Raw genomic sequence first — 13,790 nt, 5'->3', positions numbered from 1 at the left:
AACACCTATGTGAGAATGCTGTTCATTGACTACAGTTCAGAGTTCAACACCATAGTGCCCACAAAGGACTCTGGGACTAAACACCTCCCTCTGCAACTGGATCCTGGACTTCCTGACGGGCCGCCCCCAGGTGGTAAGAGTAGGCAACACGTCTGCGACGCTGATCCTTAGCACTGGGGCCCCTCAGGGGTGTGTACTTAGTCCTTCCTGTACTCCCTGTTCACCCACGACTGTGTGGCCAAACACGACTCCAACACAATCATTAAGTTTGATGATGACACAACAGTGGTAGGCCTGATCACTGACAATGATGAGACGGCCTATAGGGAGGTCAGAGACCTGGCAGTGTGGTGCCAGGACAACAACCTCTCCCTCAATGTGAGCAAGACAAAGGAGCTGATCGTGGACTACAGGAAAAGGTGGGCCGAACAGGCCCCCATTAACATCAACAGGGCTGTAGTGGAGCGGGTCGAGAGTTTCAAGTTCCTTCGCGTCCACATCACCAACAAACTATCAGGGTCCAAACATACCAAGACAGGCGTGAAGAGGGCAAGACAAAACCTTTTCCCCCTCAGGAGACTGAAAAGATTTGGCATGGCTCCCCAGACGCTCAAAAGGTTCTACAGCTGCACCATTGAGAGCATCCTGACCGGTTGCATCACCGCCTGGTATGGCAACTGCTCGGCATCTGACCGTAAGGCACTACAGACGGTAGTGCGAACGGCCCAGTACATCACTGGGGCCAAGCTTCTTGCCATCCAGGACCTATATAATAGGCGGTGTCAGAGGAATGCCCATAAAATTGTCAGAGACTCCAGTCACTCAAGTTATAGACTATTTTCTCTGCTACCGCATGGCAAGTGGTGCCGGAGCGCCAAGTCTAGGACCAAGAGGCTCCTCAACAACTTCTACCCCCAAGCCATAAGACTGCTGAACAATTAGTAAAATTGCCACTGGACAATTTACATTGTACCGGGGGGCGCTACTCGCTGCTTATTATCTATGCATAGTCACTTCACCCCCACCTACATGTACAAATTACCTCAACTAACCTGTACCCCCGCGCACTGACTCGGTACCAGTGCCCCCTGTATATAGCCTCGTTATTCTTATTGTGTTACTTTTTTATTATTACTTTTTATTTGAGTCTACTTGGTAAATATTTTCTTAACTGTTGTTGTATTGCACTGTTGATTAAGGGCTTGTAAGTAAGCATTTCACGGTAAAGTCTACACTTTTTGTATTCGGCGCATGTCACAAATAAAGTTTGATTTGATTTGTATTGTGCTTAGGGCTGGCATAACTACTGTAAAACCGTGCAGTTATGGATGAAGACCATCATGAAAATAAAATAACCTTTTTAAACCGTCAACAAAAAAAAAGTAATATTTTTTGGGGTGGAATGAACAGCTGACTGAAGACCGGCCAGGTATTTGTAGCTTCGTAAGAACCATCCTGATCACTGTAGTGCTGCAGTGGCCTGCTGGTATTCACTCAGGGAGTTCCTGTTGGGTTCACACAGTGTGATTTTAGTGACAGAGGAGAGGAGACAGTATTATAGTGTGGTTGTCATTACTGTGAGTCTATTATCCATGAAACTCCCATGGCTTGGTCACTCAATAGCTGAGGACAGAATTACCATTATTGCTCAGCTGCTTTGAATATGAAGACAGAAGGATCTGAGGCTAAGAGGGGATTTCCACATACACAATCATTTGTATTTCCACTCTAGCTTCTCCCTTATGTGGGTGCTAGCAAGCAGGCTAGGTAGTGCTAGGTATCAACAGCCAATCCAGTAGGGGCTGGAAGCTATAGTGAGCTTTGATTGGTCCATAGCGTCGCGATATCGCCGAGTATTATCATAAAGTTCAGCTTGCCCCAACTTTGGTCCCGCCCTGTTCATGCTCCCTCGCCCATGCTCGTATCGCCCAACGTTTAGTTTAGTTTATTAATTCGACCATTTTTTAAAAACAAGCACACAATAAACTTAAAAGCCATACATGCACATGAATAAAATCATTGAGGATAACACACAATAAAGTCTGGGACTTATTTCCATTGTGGTCCTCTTGAGACAAGATGGCTAGACAAGATCGAACACAGTATGGCAGTGAAATAATAAAACAAAAACATAAAAGAAGAACATCTATCTCATCATTCCAGTTACATCATAGGGGTTATTCAACGTTCCCCTCGTTCACTTCCCTCCATTGAAAATGAATGGGGCTCTGTTATTTCATCGCCGCCAATGAGTTATGTGGAAATGCATTGTAAGGTTGTTCAGCATGACATGTACAGTATGACCTCCATCGTGTGTTCTTGCTATAGTACTTAAGGAGCCTGTGATTGCATCAATTTGGCAAACACTGAAGACTGAAGGAAAGCTCAAACCAACCGTCCATCTGCTGTAACCACACCACTTTTGCATTTTATTCTCAGAGTAGATCTGTTTTAAAGGAATTGTTTGTTAAAGAACATAATATTAAATGTACTGCTTTTCCACAAAAGAAAAAGAACATACAAAATAAATTGTCAAGATTATTCTGTGCAAAAGAAAGATAGACCCTTTCTCTGTTTTTCTTTCCCTAGTGTGGTGTCCGTGCTGAACAAGCCATTGTTTGAATATCAAAGTGGGTATGGATATTCATACTGCATTACCAATTTGTAAGTCGCTCTGGTTAAGAGCGTCTGCTAAATGACTTAAATGTAAATGTAAATGTACTGAGACAGGTACCCAAGCAACAGTATTCCTTAAGCAGCATCCACATCCAGCTTCAATCCTGTAAAGTCTGTTCATCGAAATGTCAGGAGTTACTGTAGCAAGTTGCATAACCAGTCCTGATGCTGTAACCATTTTGTTTTAGGTCCAAAAGGTGGCACATGCGATGTTGGTTATTCACCTCACATGCTTTTCAAATTGTGAATTTCATGGTAACCTCCTGGCTGTACATGCACTGTCAGGCATTGTGCATGAGAGAAGGACAACATCTTGTTAGTGGAGAGAGAGGAGGCAGAGTAGGAAAAAGAGAGGACTTATTAGTTGGTTATTTCACTGTACACTGACTGGTGGTGTTTTGGACAGCCATAGAGCTCCTCCATGGTTCCTCCTGGTTAACTTAGTTCAGGCTTCCTCCTCCTCCACACTCACTGCTAGAGTGTGCTGAGACGTTGTGTTCTGGTCATGGCTGAAGTGATGGGCTATATGACGCAATCCCAATTCTCCACCCTTTTCCCAAAGTGTGCACTTGCACACTTCCTATCATGGAAACTCCCTCTAGCCAACGATACACCAATCAAATACTTTTCGATTCATTACAGAAAGTGTGCAAGTGCCCACTTAGGGAAAGGGGTGGACAACTGGTGGACAACTGGGACACAGCCATGGGCTTAGATTAAGGGCACTCTGTACTGGTACAGCAGACAATAGTACAGCAACAAGAGTACAGTCTAGTGGTGTTCCTGCTTCATCAGGGATTCTCTCAATATTTGATGAGCTTCCAGCCTTGGGATGTCCCTCTGTTTGTAAACTTGCATAATCTCAGATGACTGCTGACTGCAGCAGGATGGAATGGATACCCAAGCTGTAGTAATACTTCATGTGGGTTATCCACATTGCCAGAGAGGGGGGATAGAGCTGAGGAGAAACGGATTGGGGCAGTGGTCCTGAAACATTAATTACAGAAGCAGAAGACATTCTATTTTTCTGGCTCTGAGGAGGTATTTCTGAGACTGTGCTATGCAGAGGTTTGAAGCAACTCTTCTTGCTTTCTCTGTTTTTGAACTCTGAGCTCTGTGAACTCAGTAGAGCTGGTTTTTACAGGATGTTAAAACGTTTGTGACTGCTCAAAATTTGGATTATGACGTAAATTAAATTGCCTCATGTGGGAAAAGGAAAGTAATTATTTAGTGTGAAAGTAGGATAATGAATCTGTGCAATGACACAGATTCTACTGCGCTACCGGATAAGGATAAAGGATTTGTGTGAGAAAAAAAGAGGTGTTATATGAATTTTCGGTTTGTGTGTGCCAGTGTGTGAATCATGTTAGAGAGTTCATATACTGGTCACATCTGCAGCTGAAGGTTCAGGCTTATTTTTGGTCAGTCGTGTGAGTTAAAGGCCTTCCCACACTGGACATAGGAGTCACTATTTTATATGATTATTACATGTCACACTGTGCGATTTTACCAAATTAAAATCTTGATATCCACCAGTGGTGTAAAGTACTTAAGTAAAAATACTTTAAAGTACTACTTAAGTTTTTTTTGTTGGTATTTGTACTTTACTGTTTATATTTTTGACAACTTTTACTCCACTACATTCCTAAAGAAAATAATGTACTTTTTACTCCATACATTTTCCCTGACATCCAAAAGTACTCGTTACATTTTGAATGCTTAGCAGGACAGGAAAATGGTCCCACTCATGCACTTCAAGAGAACATCCCTGGTCATCCCTATTGCCTCTGATCTGGCGGACTCACTAAACACAAATGCTTCGTTTATAAGTTATGTCTGAGTTTTTGGAGTGTAAATGTTGGAGTGTAAATTCAAAATACAAGAAAATCATGCCATCTGGTATGCTTAATATAAGGAATTTTAAATGATTTATACTTTTACTTTTGGTACTTAAGTGTATTTTAGCAATTACATTTATGTTTGATACTTAAGTATATTTAAAACCAAATACTTTTAGACTTTTACTCACTCAAGTAGTATTTTACTGGGTGACTTTCACTTTTACTTGAGTAATTGTCTGTTAAGTTATCTTTACTTTTACTCAAGTATGACAATTGGCCTCTTTTTTACACCACTGAGAACCACCTGGCCAGATTGTACGATTTACTTCAGTTTTGTTGTCACATTCTGTGATTGGCTTGCGCTGCTATGTCAGCTGACGTAGGCTACGTCAACTGCAGTGGTGTATTGGATCTACGCATGTTTCAGCACCAGCAGCGCAAGCTTCCCTCTATGTGAATGCGAGAGTAAAATGAGTTCGGAAATTATGCATCTTATAGTTTTCACATACAAAATGTATATGTCCGAACTCAGAATCAAATAGGCTTCCCAAAAATAACATGGTCACTGTGGTAGAACGTTTATTTTGATTGGTGGTGCGTTTATCAAAATCCCATCAGGTAAACAAGATTATTAGGGAAATAATTTATTCTTGCAAAGCATGTAAACGTTTAAATAGAACTGTTATAAGACACGTCTGTCAACTAGTCTGGTTCCTCTTCAAGAAATGGTAAAAAACGTAATAAAAATGAAGGCAATCACCCACCTACAGGTGAACGAATTGAGGCAGACACAGTCAGGCAGAGGTCAAACTCATGTCACAATGATCTTGTCCTTGATAGGGTGTTCTGTAGCTCATCGTATGAAGACAAGCAGAAATGTCATTTAAGTTGGACTGTGGTATGATTGCAGGCTGGGCAGATGCACATGTTTGTCCAGCAATCAATCTTTAATCTACTGTAACTCAGGTGATTGGAGGGCCAGAGCACACAGACACATTTGTTCTCTCAAGGACACAGTCTTGTGTCTTGTTACAGTGAGGGTGCACTGTACATGTGAGACAGCGTTGTGTGTGTGTGTGTGTGTGTGTGTGTGTGTGTGTGTGTGTGTGTGTGTGTGTGTGTGTGTGTGTGTGTGTGTGTGTGTGTGTGTGTGTGTGTGTGTGTGTGTGTGTGTGTGTGTGTGTGTTTCAGCGAGCTCTCCTAGAGCAGAAGCAGAAGAAGAAGCGGCAGGAGCCTCTGATGGTGCAGTCCAACGTGGACGGGCGGTCTCGCGCCCGCAGGACCAAGCAGTGTGAGGAGCAGGCTCCCCTGGTAGAGTCTTACCTCAGCAGCAACAGGAGCACCATCTACCACGGTAAGAGAGCCAGCCAGGATCCTTTCACCACCAGGACCCTATTACCAGGGCTGTGTCTCGAATGGCACCCTATTCCCTAGTGCACTACTTTCGGCTAGGCTTTGTATATCTACTACTACTACTATATATGCTTTTTCCCAAAAATTGTGCACTATATAGGGAATAGGGTGCCATTTTGGAAACAGCCCATGACCCTTTCAACAGTTGTTTACCATAGGACCCCGCTTCCTCTCATCTCTGAGGAAGCTACTCCAGTGGTGCCCGGCAATTCCAGAGATGTCCAGTAACGCTCTGGCGTGGGGCCCTTTCAAGGGCTATTCACAGCCATGACCGGGTGGTATTGACTGTTTGATCAAGTTCGTCTCTTGATTCTTAGCTCCTGGGCCAAAGGAAAACTTTTCTACTGTTGTGACTTTTTTAGTGTTACTTTCTGCTCTGCATATGTAAGTACTTAGATATCTATCAATACCATGTCAAGGTCGGCAAAAGAAACATGTAATACTTTATTCATTAAATAACTTTGTGTCTTTGTGTGAGAGAGACTCCAGGATTTACCAGTACATGCCTTTCAACTATAAAACTCTAGTGGTCAGAGCTCTGCAGTAGTCCTTCCAGATAGAGCAGAGATGGTGTTAGTGCTGTGGCGATTGGGCCACTGATCTCCACAGAGGGACTTTAGCTGCAGTCTTAATCCCCAGCTCAGAGTGGCTGAGTCTGGGCTCCAGACCATGCATCCACACAGCACAGCCTGGATGGCTGGCTGCTGGAGAGGAACACAATGCCCAACACAACATAAATCAAGCAATGGGGTCAAAAAAATGACTGAAAAGCAAATATACCACTAATCACTATTAGGGCAACAATGAAGAAGTTTAAAACCATAGGACCCGTGGTAAACTTGCCTGGTAGAGGAAATGTGTAGCTTGTCCCCACGCACACCGAGGAAGATGGTTCAGGAGGCAGAAAAGTCCAAGGGTCACAGTTGGACAAATACAAAACTTGGTCGCATATTGGGGTCTCCAAATCTACAATTAGATGCCACCTCCATGCCAATAGGCCATTTGGAAAGGTTGCCATAAAAATGGCTTTATTGAGAGCAACCAACAAATGCAAATGTCTGGAGTTTGCTAAAGGCATTGCCACTTCGATTGGAACCAGGTGCTATGGTCAGATGAGACGAAGATGGAGCTCTTTGGCCACACACACTAGAGGTATGCAGAAAATAACCTCATACTTATTGTAAAATATGGTCATGGATATTTGATGTTATGGGGCTGTGACTTGAACCCCATTGAAAACCTGTGGTTTAAATTGAAGAGGGCAGTCCATAAGCGCAGACTAAGGATAGCAAGGATCTGAAAAGATTCTGTATGGAGGAATGGTCTAAGATCCCTCCCAATGTGTTCTCCAATCTCATAAAACATTAAAGAAGAAAGCTCAGTGCCATTACCCTCGCAAAGTATTGAAAACAGGTTGTGCCAATGCTTTCGACACCTATCTTTTTGAGATTTTCTTTAATCACTTGTTAAACAAAATATTCTTCTCTGAGCAATTGTATTATTATAAAATAATACAATTTATTATTAAAGCTCAGTATTTGTATTTATTTTATAGTATTTTTTCATCACCTTTATAATGCGTGCTAAAAAATGTGGAAATGACTGAATAAGAAAGCTTCAGAAACAGCTCAGTGCATATGAATGGAGTGACGTCAATACAAAGTATATGTTTCATCTTCCTTCAGTGAGTGTACATCCTGATGAAAATATTCCCCTCCGACACTAGTCAAACAGCCCCTGCTATACACAGAAGACACTGAAGCTTTGAACTTCTCCGAATATTTCCCGTTGCAATCTCAGCCCCATCCTTCCAAAGATGTCAAAAAAGATGCCTTGGAGCTCATTCAGTACAGCAGCAAACATATGGAGAGTCCCTTGATTCATACCTTATGCTTAACAACACACAGATGGCACTACGCTGTTAGTGAAGGAAGCATACACACTGTTTGGTCTTGATAAAAATAGAATCTCCCTCTCTCTCTCCTGTCCTTATTTTTCACCATCCTTAGATTAACCCCTGTTTTTCTCTCTTTAGAACTCACATTTTCTTGGCTCTATTTTAAGAATCAATTCAGCACTCACTAAGAGGGATTACGTGTTCTCTGTACCTTTCGTATTTTCGTCTGATTAACCTTAAACTCTATGCATTTCCACATCTACAGTATATCCTTCAGATAATATCCATGAAAGGTTAAGTTCAGTATTAAGTGGAAATGCTGTTTCATATTACAGCTTTTATTTACTTACCCTATCTGGATTCATTGAAAAATCATATGGCACTTATCCTATAAGTGTGTCACGCCCTGGCCTTAGTATTCTTTGTTTTCTTTATGTTTTTTAGTTAGGTCAGGGTGTGACATGGGGAATGTATGTGTTTTGTAGTGTCTATGGGGTGTTGTATGGGGCAAAGTAGAGTATAGTTGTCTAGTTATGTCTATGGCTGCCTAGATTGGTTCTCAATCAGAGACAGCTGTCATTCATTGTCTCTGATTGGGAGCCATATTTAAGGCAGCCATAGGCAGTAGGCTTTTGTGGGGTGTTGTCTATGTTGAACGTTTGTTGCTTGTCTGTGCACTTACGTTATTTAGCTTCACGGTCGTTTGTTGTTTTGTGAGTTTGTGTATAGTGTTCGTTTCGTGTTTTTTCTCTCTTCCAAAATAAAGAGATGTATTTTTCACACGCTGCGCCTTGGTCCTCTCTCTCTCACGAAGACGATCGTGACAAAGTGGTACTTTCTGGAATTTTCAAAGAAGTACTGTAGTATGTAATTTCAAAGTATACCATGTACATTGGCAAGAAAAAGTATGTGGAATTACTGCATAAATTGCGGATTTCTGCATAAATTGGTCATAAAATCTGATCTGATCTTCGTCTATGTCACAACCATAGACAAACACAGTATGCTAAACTAATAACACACAAATTATTGTATTTTTCTTGTCTATATTGAATACATCATTTAAACATTCACAGTGTAGGTTGGGAAAAGTATGTGAACCCCTCGGCTAATGACTTCTCCAAAAGCTAATTGGAGTCAGCTAACCTGGAGTCCAATCAATGAGACAAGATTGGAGATGTTGGTTAGAACTGCCCTGCCCTATAAAAAACTAATTTGAGTTTGCTATTCACAAGAAGCATTGCCTGATGTGAACCATGCCTTGAACAAAAGAGATCTCAGAAGACCTAAGATTAAGAATTGTTGACTTATATAAAGCTGGAAATGGTTACAAAAGTATCTCTAAAAGCCTTGACGTTCATTAGTCCACTGGAGAAAGTTCAGCACTGTTGCTACTCTCCCTAGGAGTGGCCGTCCTACAAAGATGACTGCAAGAGCACAGAGCGTAATGCTCAATGAGGTTAAGAGGAATCCTAGAGTGTCAGCTAAAGACTTACAGAAATCTCTGGAACATGCTAACATCTCTGTTGACGAATCTACGATACGTAAAACACTAAACAAGAATGGTGTTCATTGGAGGACACCACGGAAGAAGCCTATGGTGGAAAAATTGCTATGTTATAATACTTTTATTGCATCAAATGGTTGTTTTATGCAACAGAATAGAGTATTCTGTTAACTATTGTGTGTGTGTTCTACTGAGGCCTCTGAGAGATAACACTGACAGGAGATTTACAATGTCTTTTGGGTGATAAAGCCTAAAGACCATTCCAGAGCATGAGTTAATGTTTCTGTTCTATACCGTACCAGGGAGAGATGGTTCCAGTTTGGAGTCGGAGGGACAGACACTGGTCTATACAATGAAAACTGTTGACACAGCAGATACTGTCTGCTATGTATTATAGGTATCTTTCATACAAATCTTAACCTTGTGACCCGTTCTATATATCTGTTGTTCGTCGTGTAGGTTGAAAGAGGTGTATCTTGGCTATAAAAGACCTTTGTACTTTTGTCTAGGGGCTCTCAACGACTCATTTGATCGTGAATTGTCGACCAGCCATGACCAGCCATCATTATCGTAAAGCACTCAATCGATTCACTTTATATATGTGTGTGTTGTATTGACCTGCTCCATTATTAATTAGTGATTAAAAATGTAGTTTAAGTATAACTCTTACGTGTGATAAGTTTTCTCTCCTCATTTGATAGTAAAGAAATGAACCACCACAAGCCACTGCTGTCCAAAAAAACATTGCTGCAAGTCTGAAGTTTGCAAAAGTGCACCTGGACGTTCCACAGCGCTACTGGCAACATATTTTGTGGACAGATGAAACTACAGTTGAGTTGTTTGGAAGGAACACACAACACTATGTGTGGAGAAAAAAAGGCACAGCACACCAACATCAAAACCTCATCCCCACTGTAAAGTATGGTGGCGGGAGCATCATGGTTTGGGCTGCTTTGCTGCGTCAGGGCCTGGACAGCTTGCTATCATTTACGGAAAAATGAGTTTATCAACAGTTTATCAAGACATTTTGCAGGAGAATGTAAGGCCATCTGTCCGCTAATTGAAGCTGGGTGATGCAACAGGACAACGACAAAAAGCACAGAAGTAAATCAACAACAGAATGGCTTCAACAGAAGAAAATACGCCTTCTGGAGTGGCCCAGTCAGAGTCCTGACCTCAACCCAATTTGAGATGCTGTGGCATGACCTCGAGCGGTTCACACAAGACATCCCAAGAATATTACGGAACTGGAACAGTTTTGTAAAGAGGAATGGTCCAACATTTCTCCTGACCGTTGTGCAGGTCTGATCCACAACTACAGAAACTTTTTGGTTGAGGTTATTGCTGCAAAAAGAGGGTCAACCAGTTATTAAATCCAAAGTTTCACATACTTTTCCCACCCTGCACTGTGAATGTTTACACGGTGTGTTCAATAAAGACATTAAAACGTATAATTGTTTGTGTGTTATTAGTTAAAGCAGACTGTGTTTGTCTATTGTTGTGGCTTAGATGAAGATCAGATAACATTTTAGTACAAATTTATGCAGAAATCCAGGTAATTCCGAAGGGTTCACATACTTTTTCTTGCCACTGTAAATAGCATGTTTCTTCTGCTATAAATAAGATTAGCATCCAGTAGATAAATCATAAAGCAGAAAAACCTGGAAAATATTTGTATATTATTGACCGCCCCAAATATAGAGTGACATTGTTAACAGAATATTTTAGGTGGACTAAACAGATTTAATTTAACCTAGTTCAGAAACTGACTTCAGGCTCATGCTTATCTGAAACAGAGTATGTAGGCCTACTAGTTGTTAGTTTCCATATATGCTAACAGTAACTTTAGGTCAAGAATACAGGTCTCTCCATCCCTCTCTGCTCGGAGCTTTTGAAGCATTTGCTCTATTATTCCCCTTGAAGCTGTTTGGAATAATTCGAAGAGAAATGGGTTCCCACAATGAGACTGTGAATGTCTCCGCGTTGACGGATCTGGGCTCTGAATTTTTATGAGAATAGACACATACCACTGGATATTCAGAGGAGGCTGTAGGGGAAAGAATAAGGCAACCAAGCAGTTGATAGGATTAAGATAAACATGTTAGAATCAAAGTGCCAATTTCAAGGGACTGTAGCTACAGTATGCATTTGTTATCATCTAATCCTGGAACATGTTGTTGCTGGGAGGAGTGTGCATTTGCAATTTTCACAGAGCTAGCACATTCATGACCTGTTTGACATGAGGCGATAAACAGTGTTCTCTCCCAGGCAAGAAAAACGCCTCTGCTGTGTGTCTGCTTCCTATAACCTTGCAAAGTGTCCTCTGCTAACTCTGTCTTTACCTGTTCTTTCTCTTTCCCTATAGGCTAACCTTAACTGACAGTACCCTTCTGTTTAGTCTCTTACTTCATTTTTATCTTCATAATTCCCCCCCACCTGCCTGCTAACCCCTTCTGTCCGCTGGTTCCTGCCGTGCCGTGCATAGTGCAAGAAGCTGAACACGAGGAGGTGAAGGTGGTAGCGGACAACCAGGCTCCTCGCTCAGCCAAAAAGGGCAAGGCATCGACCAGCTCCACCCCGCAGACAGGCAGCGGCAAGAAGGAGAGGAAGGGGAAGCACAAAGGTCTGGCTTGCTGCTGCTGCCTCCAGACAGACCGAGAGACAGACAGGCTACAGCAGCATGCATGGTCCTCTCTCTCTGTCTGTTGGTCAACTGTACAACACGTCTCCGTCTGGCTCAGCTTTGTCTCCTACCGTGATGGAAATGAAACGATCCAATCATGTAGAGTAAAACAGATTGCATGTGAAATGAGTTGCATGGCCACCAGATCACATATCTGTCTCCCAATTGATCTCCTTTGATAGCTGAATTGTATTGCTGTATTGTCTTAATGAGTTGAGCTCTAAAAAGTCCATGTTAAGATGCCTCTTCCCCATGCTCCATCAGGTACCTGGCTGTATGCATCTCTCATTCACACAATCATCCTTTCAAACCTCCTCAAACTGGATTGGACTCGGTTCTGTTCATGTCTCCATCTCTGGTGGCACATAGTGGCATTCTAAAGCTAATCAAGCTGCCCTTACAGAGAAGTGAAGCATGCACTCAGGTGCTAAGTCTGTCCAAAATCTAATCTGAGTAATGATGTTAGAGAAGTCGGTCCTCTCTGCCTGCCAAGTAAACACCTTAGTGACTACTGAAATGCTCCTTGGCCTTGATACAGACTTCATACGTAAGCAGCATGAATTGAAATGGAAGTGTGAAATTGTGCTCCCTGTCTCACTTTGATGTCTCTCTCAACCTCTGAGTTTCAATAATCAAATCAGTATACTGTATGTATTTCTGGGCTCCCGAATGGCGCAGCGGTCTAAGGCACTGCTTCTCAGTGCTTGTGGTGTCACCATAGACACCCTGGTTCGATTCCAGACTGTATCAGAACCGGCCGTGATTGGGAGTCCCATAGGGCGGCGCCCAGCGTTGTCCGGGTTTAACCGGTGTAGGCCGTCATTGTAAATCAGAATTAGTTCTTAACTGACTTGCCTAGTTAAATAAAGGTTCAATTAAAAAATAAAATAAATTGCCAGTGGCTCTCTGAAATGCTTGTTTACGAGCCCTTCCCAACGATGCAGATTTAAAAATATATATAATAATAAAAAAATAGTAGCACGAGGAATAAGTATACACAAGAATGGAGCTCCAGTTGAAGTCGGAAGTTTACAAACACTTAGGTTGGAGTCATTAAAACTTGTTTTTCAACCACTCAACAAATTTCTTGTTAAAAAACTATAGTTTTGGCAAGTCGGGTAGGACATCTACTTTGTGCATGACACAAGTCATTTTTCCAACAATTGTTTACAGACAGATTATTTCACTTATAATTCACTGTATCACAATTCCAGTGGGTCAGAAGTTTACATTCACTAAGTTGACTGTGCCTTTAAACAGCTTGGAAAATTCCAGAAAATGATGTAATGGCTTTAGAAGCTTCTGATAGACTAATTGACATAATTTGAGTCAATTGGAGGTGTACCTGTGGATGTATTTCAAGGCCTACCTTCAAAGTCAGTGCCTCTTTGCTTGACATCATGGGAAAATCAAAAGAAATCAGCCAAGACCTCAGAAAAAGAATTGTAGACCTCTACGAGTCTGGTTCATCCTTGGGAGCAATTTCCAAACACCTGAAGGTACCACGTTCATCTGTACAAACAAACAGCTTGGAGGGGAATGTGATGTTGAACGCTGAGCTGTAGTCTATGAACAGCATTCTCACATAGTTATTTCCCCTCTTGTCCAGGTAGGAGAGGGCATTGTGAAGTGCAATTGAGCTTGGAACCCTTTTTGCACTCTCTTTTGACTCATCACAATGCTGCTGCTACTGTTTATTATCCATCCTGTTGCCTAGTCCCTTTATCCCTACCTATATGTACATCTACCTAAATTACCCCATACTCTTGCACA

At 41.9% G+C, this 13,790-nt stretch overlaps 1 protein-coding gene across 1 annotated transcript in view; it reads left to right on the top strand.

The window, feature by feature from the left end:
* LOC120024789 (tubby protein-like) overlaps positions 1-13,790 on the top strand; it is a 56,895-nt gene that overhangs the window by 30,362 nt on the left and 12,743 nt on the right. The window contains exons 3-4 of the mRNA XM_038969075.1: positions 5,709-5,871; positions 11,820-11,957. Coding sequence (XP_038825003.1) covers positions 5,709-5,871; positions 11,820-11,957 — 301 coding nt within the window. The remainder of the gene's footprint in view (positions 1-5,708; positions 5,872-11,819; positions 11,958-13,790) is intronic.

This window comes from Salvelinus namaycush, chromosome 30 (genome assembly GCF_016432855.1).
Source record: "Salvelinus namaycush isolate Seneca chromosome 30, SaNama_1.0, whole genome shotgun sequence".
NCBI classification, from domain to species: Eukaryota; Metazoa; Chordata; class Actinopteri; order Salmoniformes; family Salmonidae; genus Salvelinus; species Salvelinus namaycush.
Note: the sequence above shows the minus strand (reverse complement) of the source record. Positions and strands in the feature narration are given on the sequence as shown.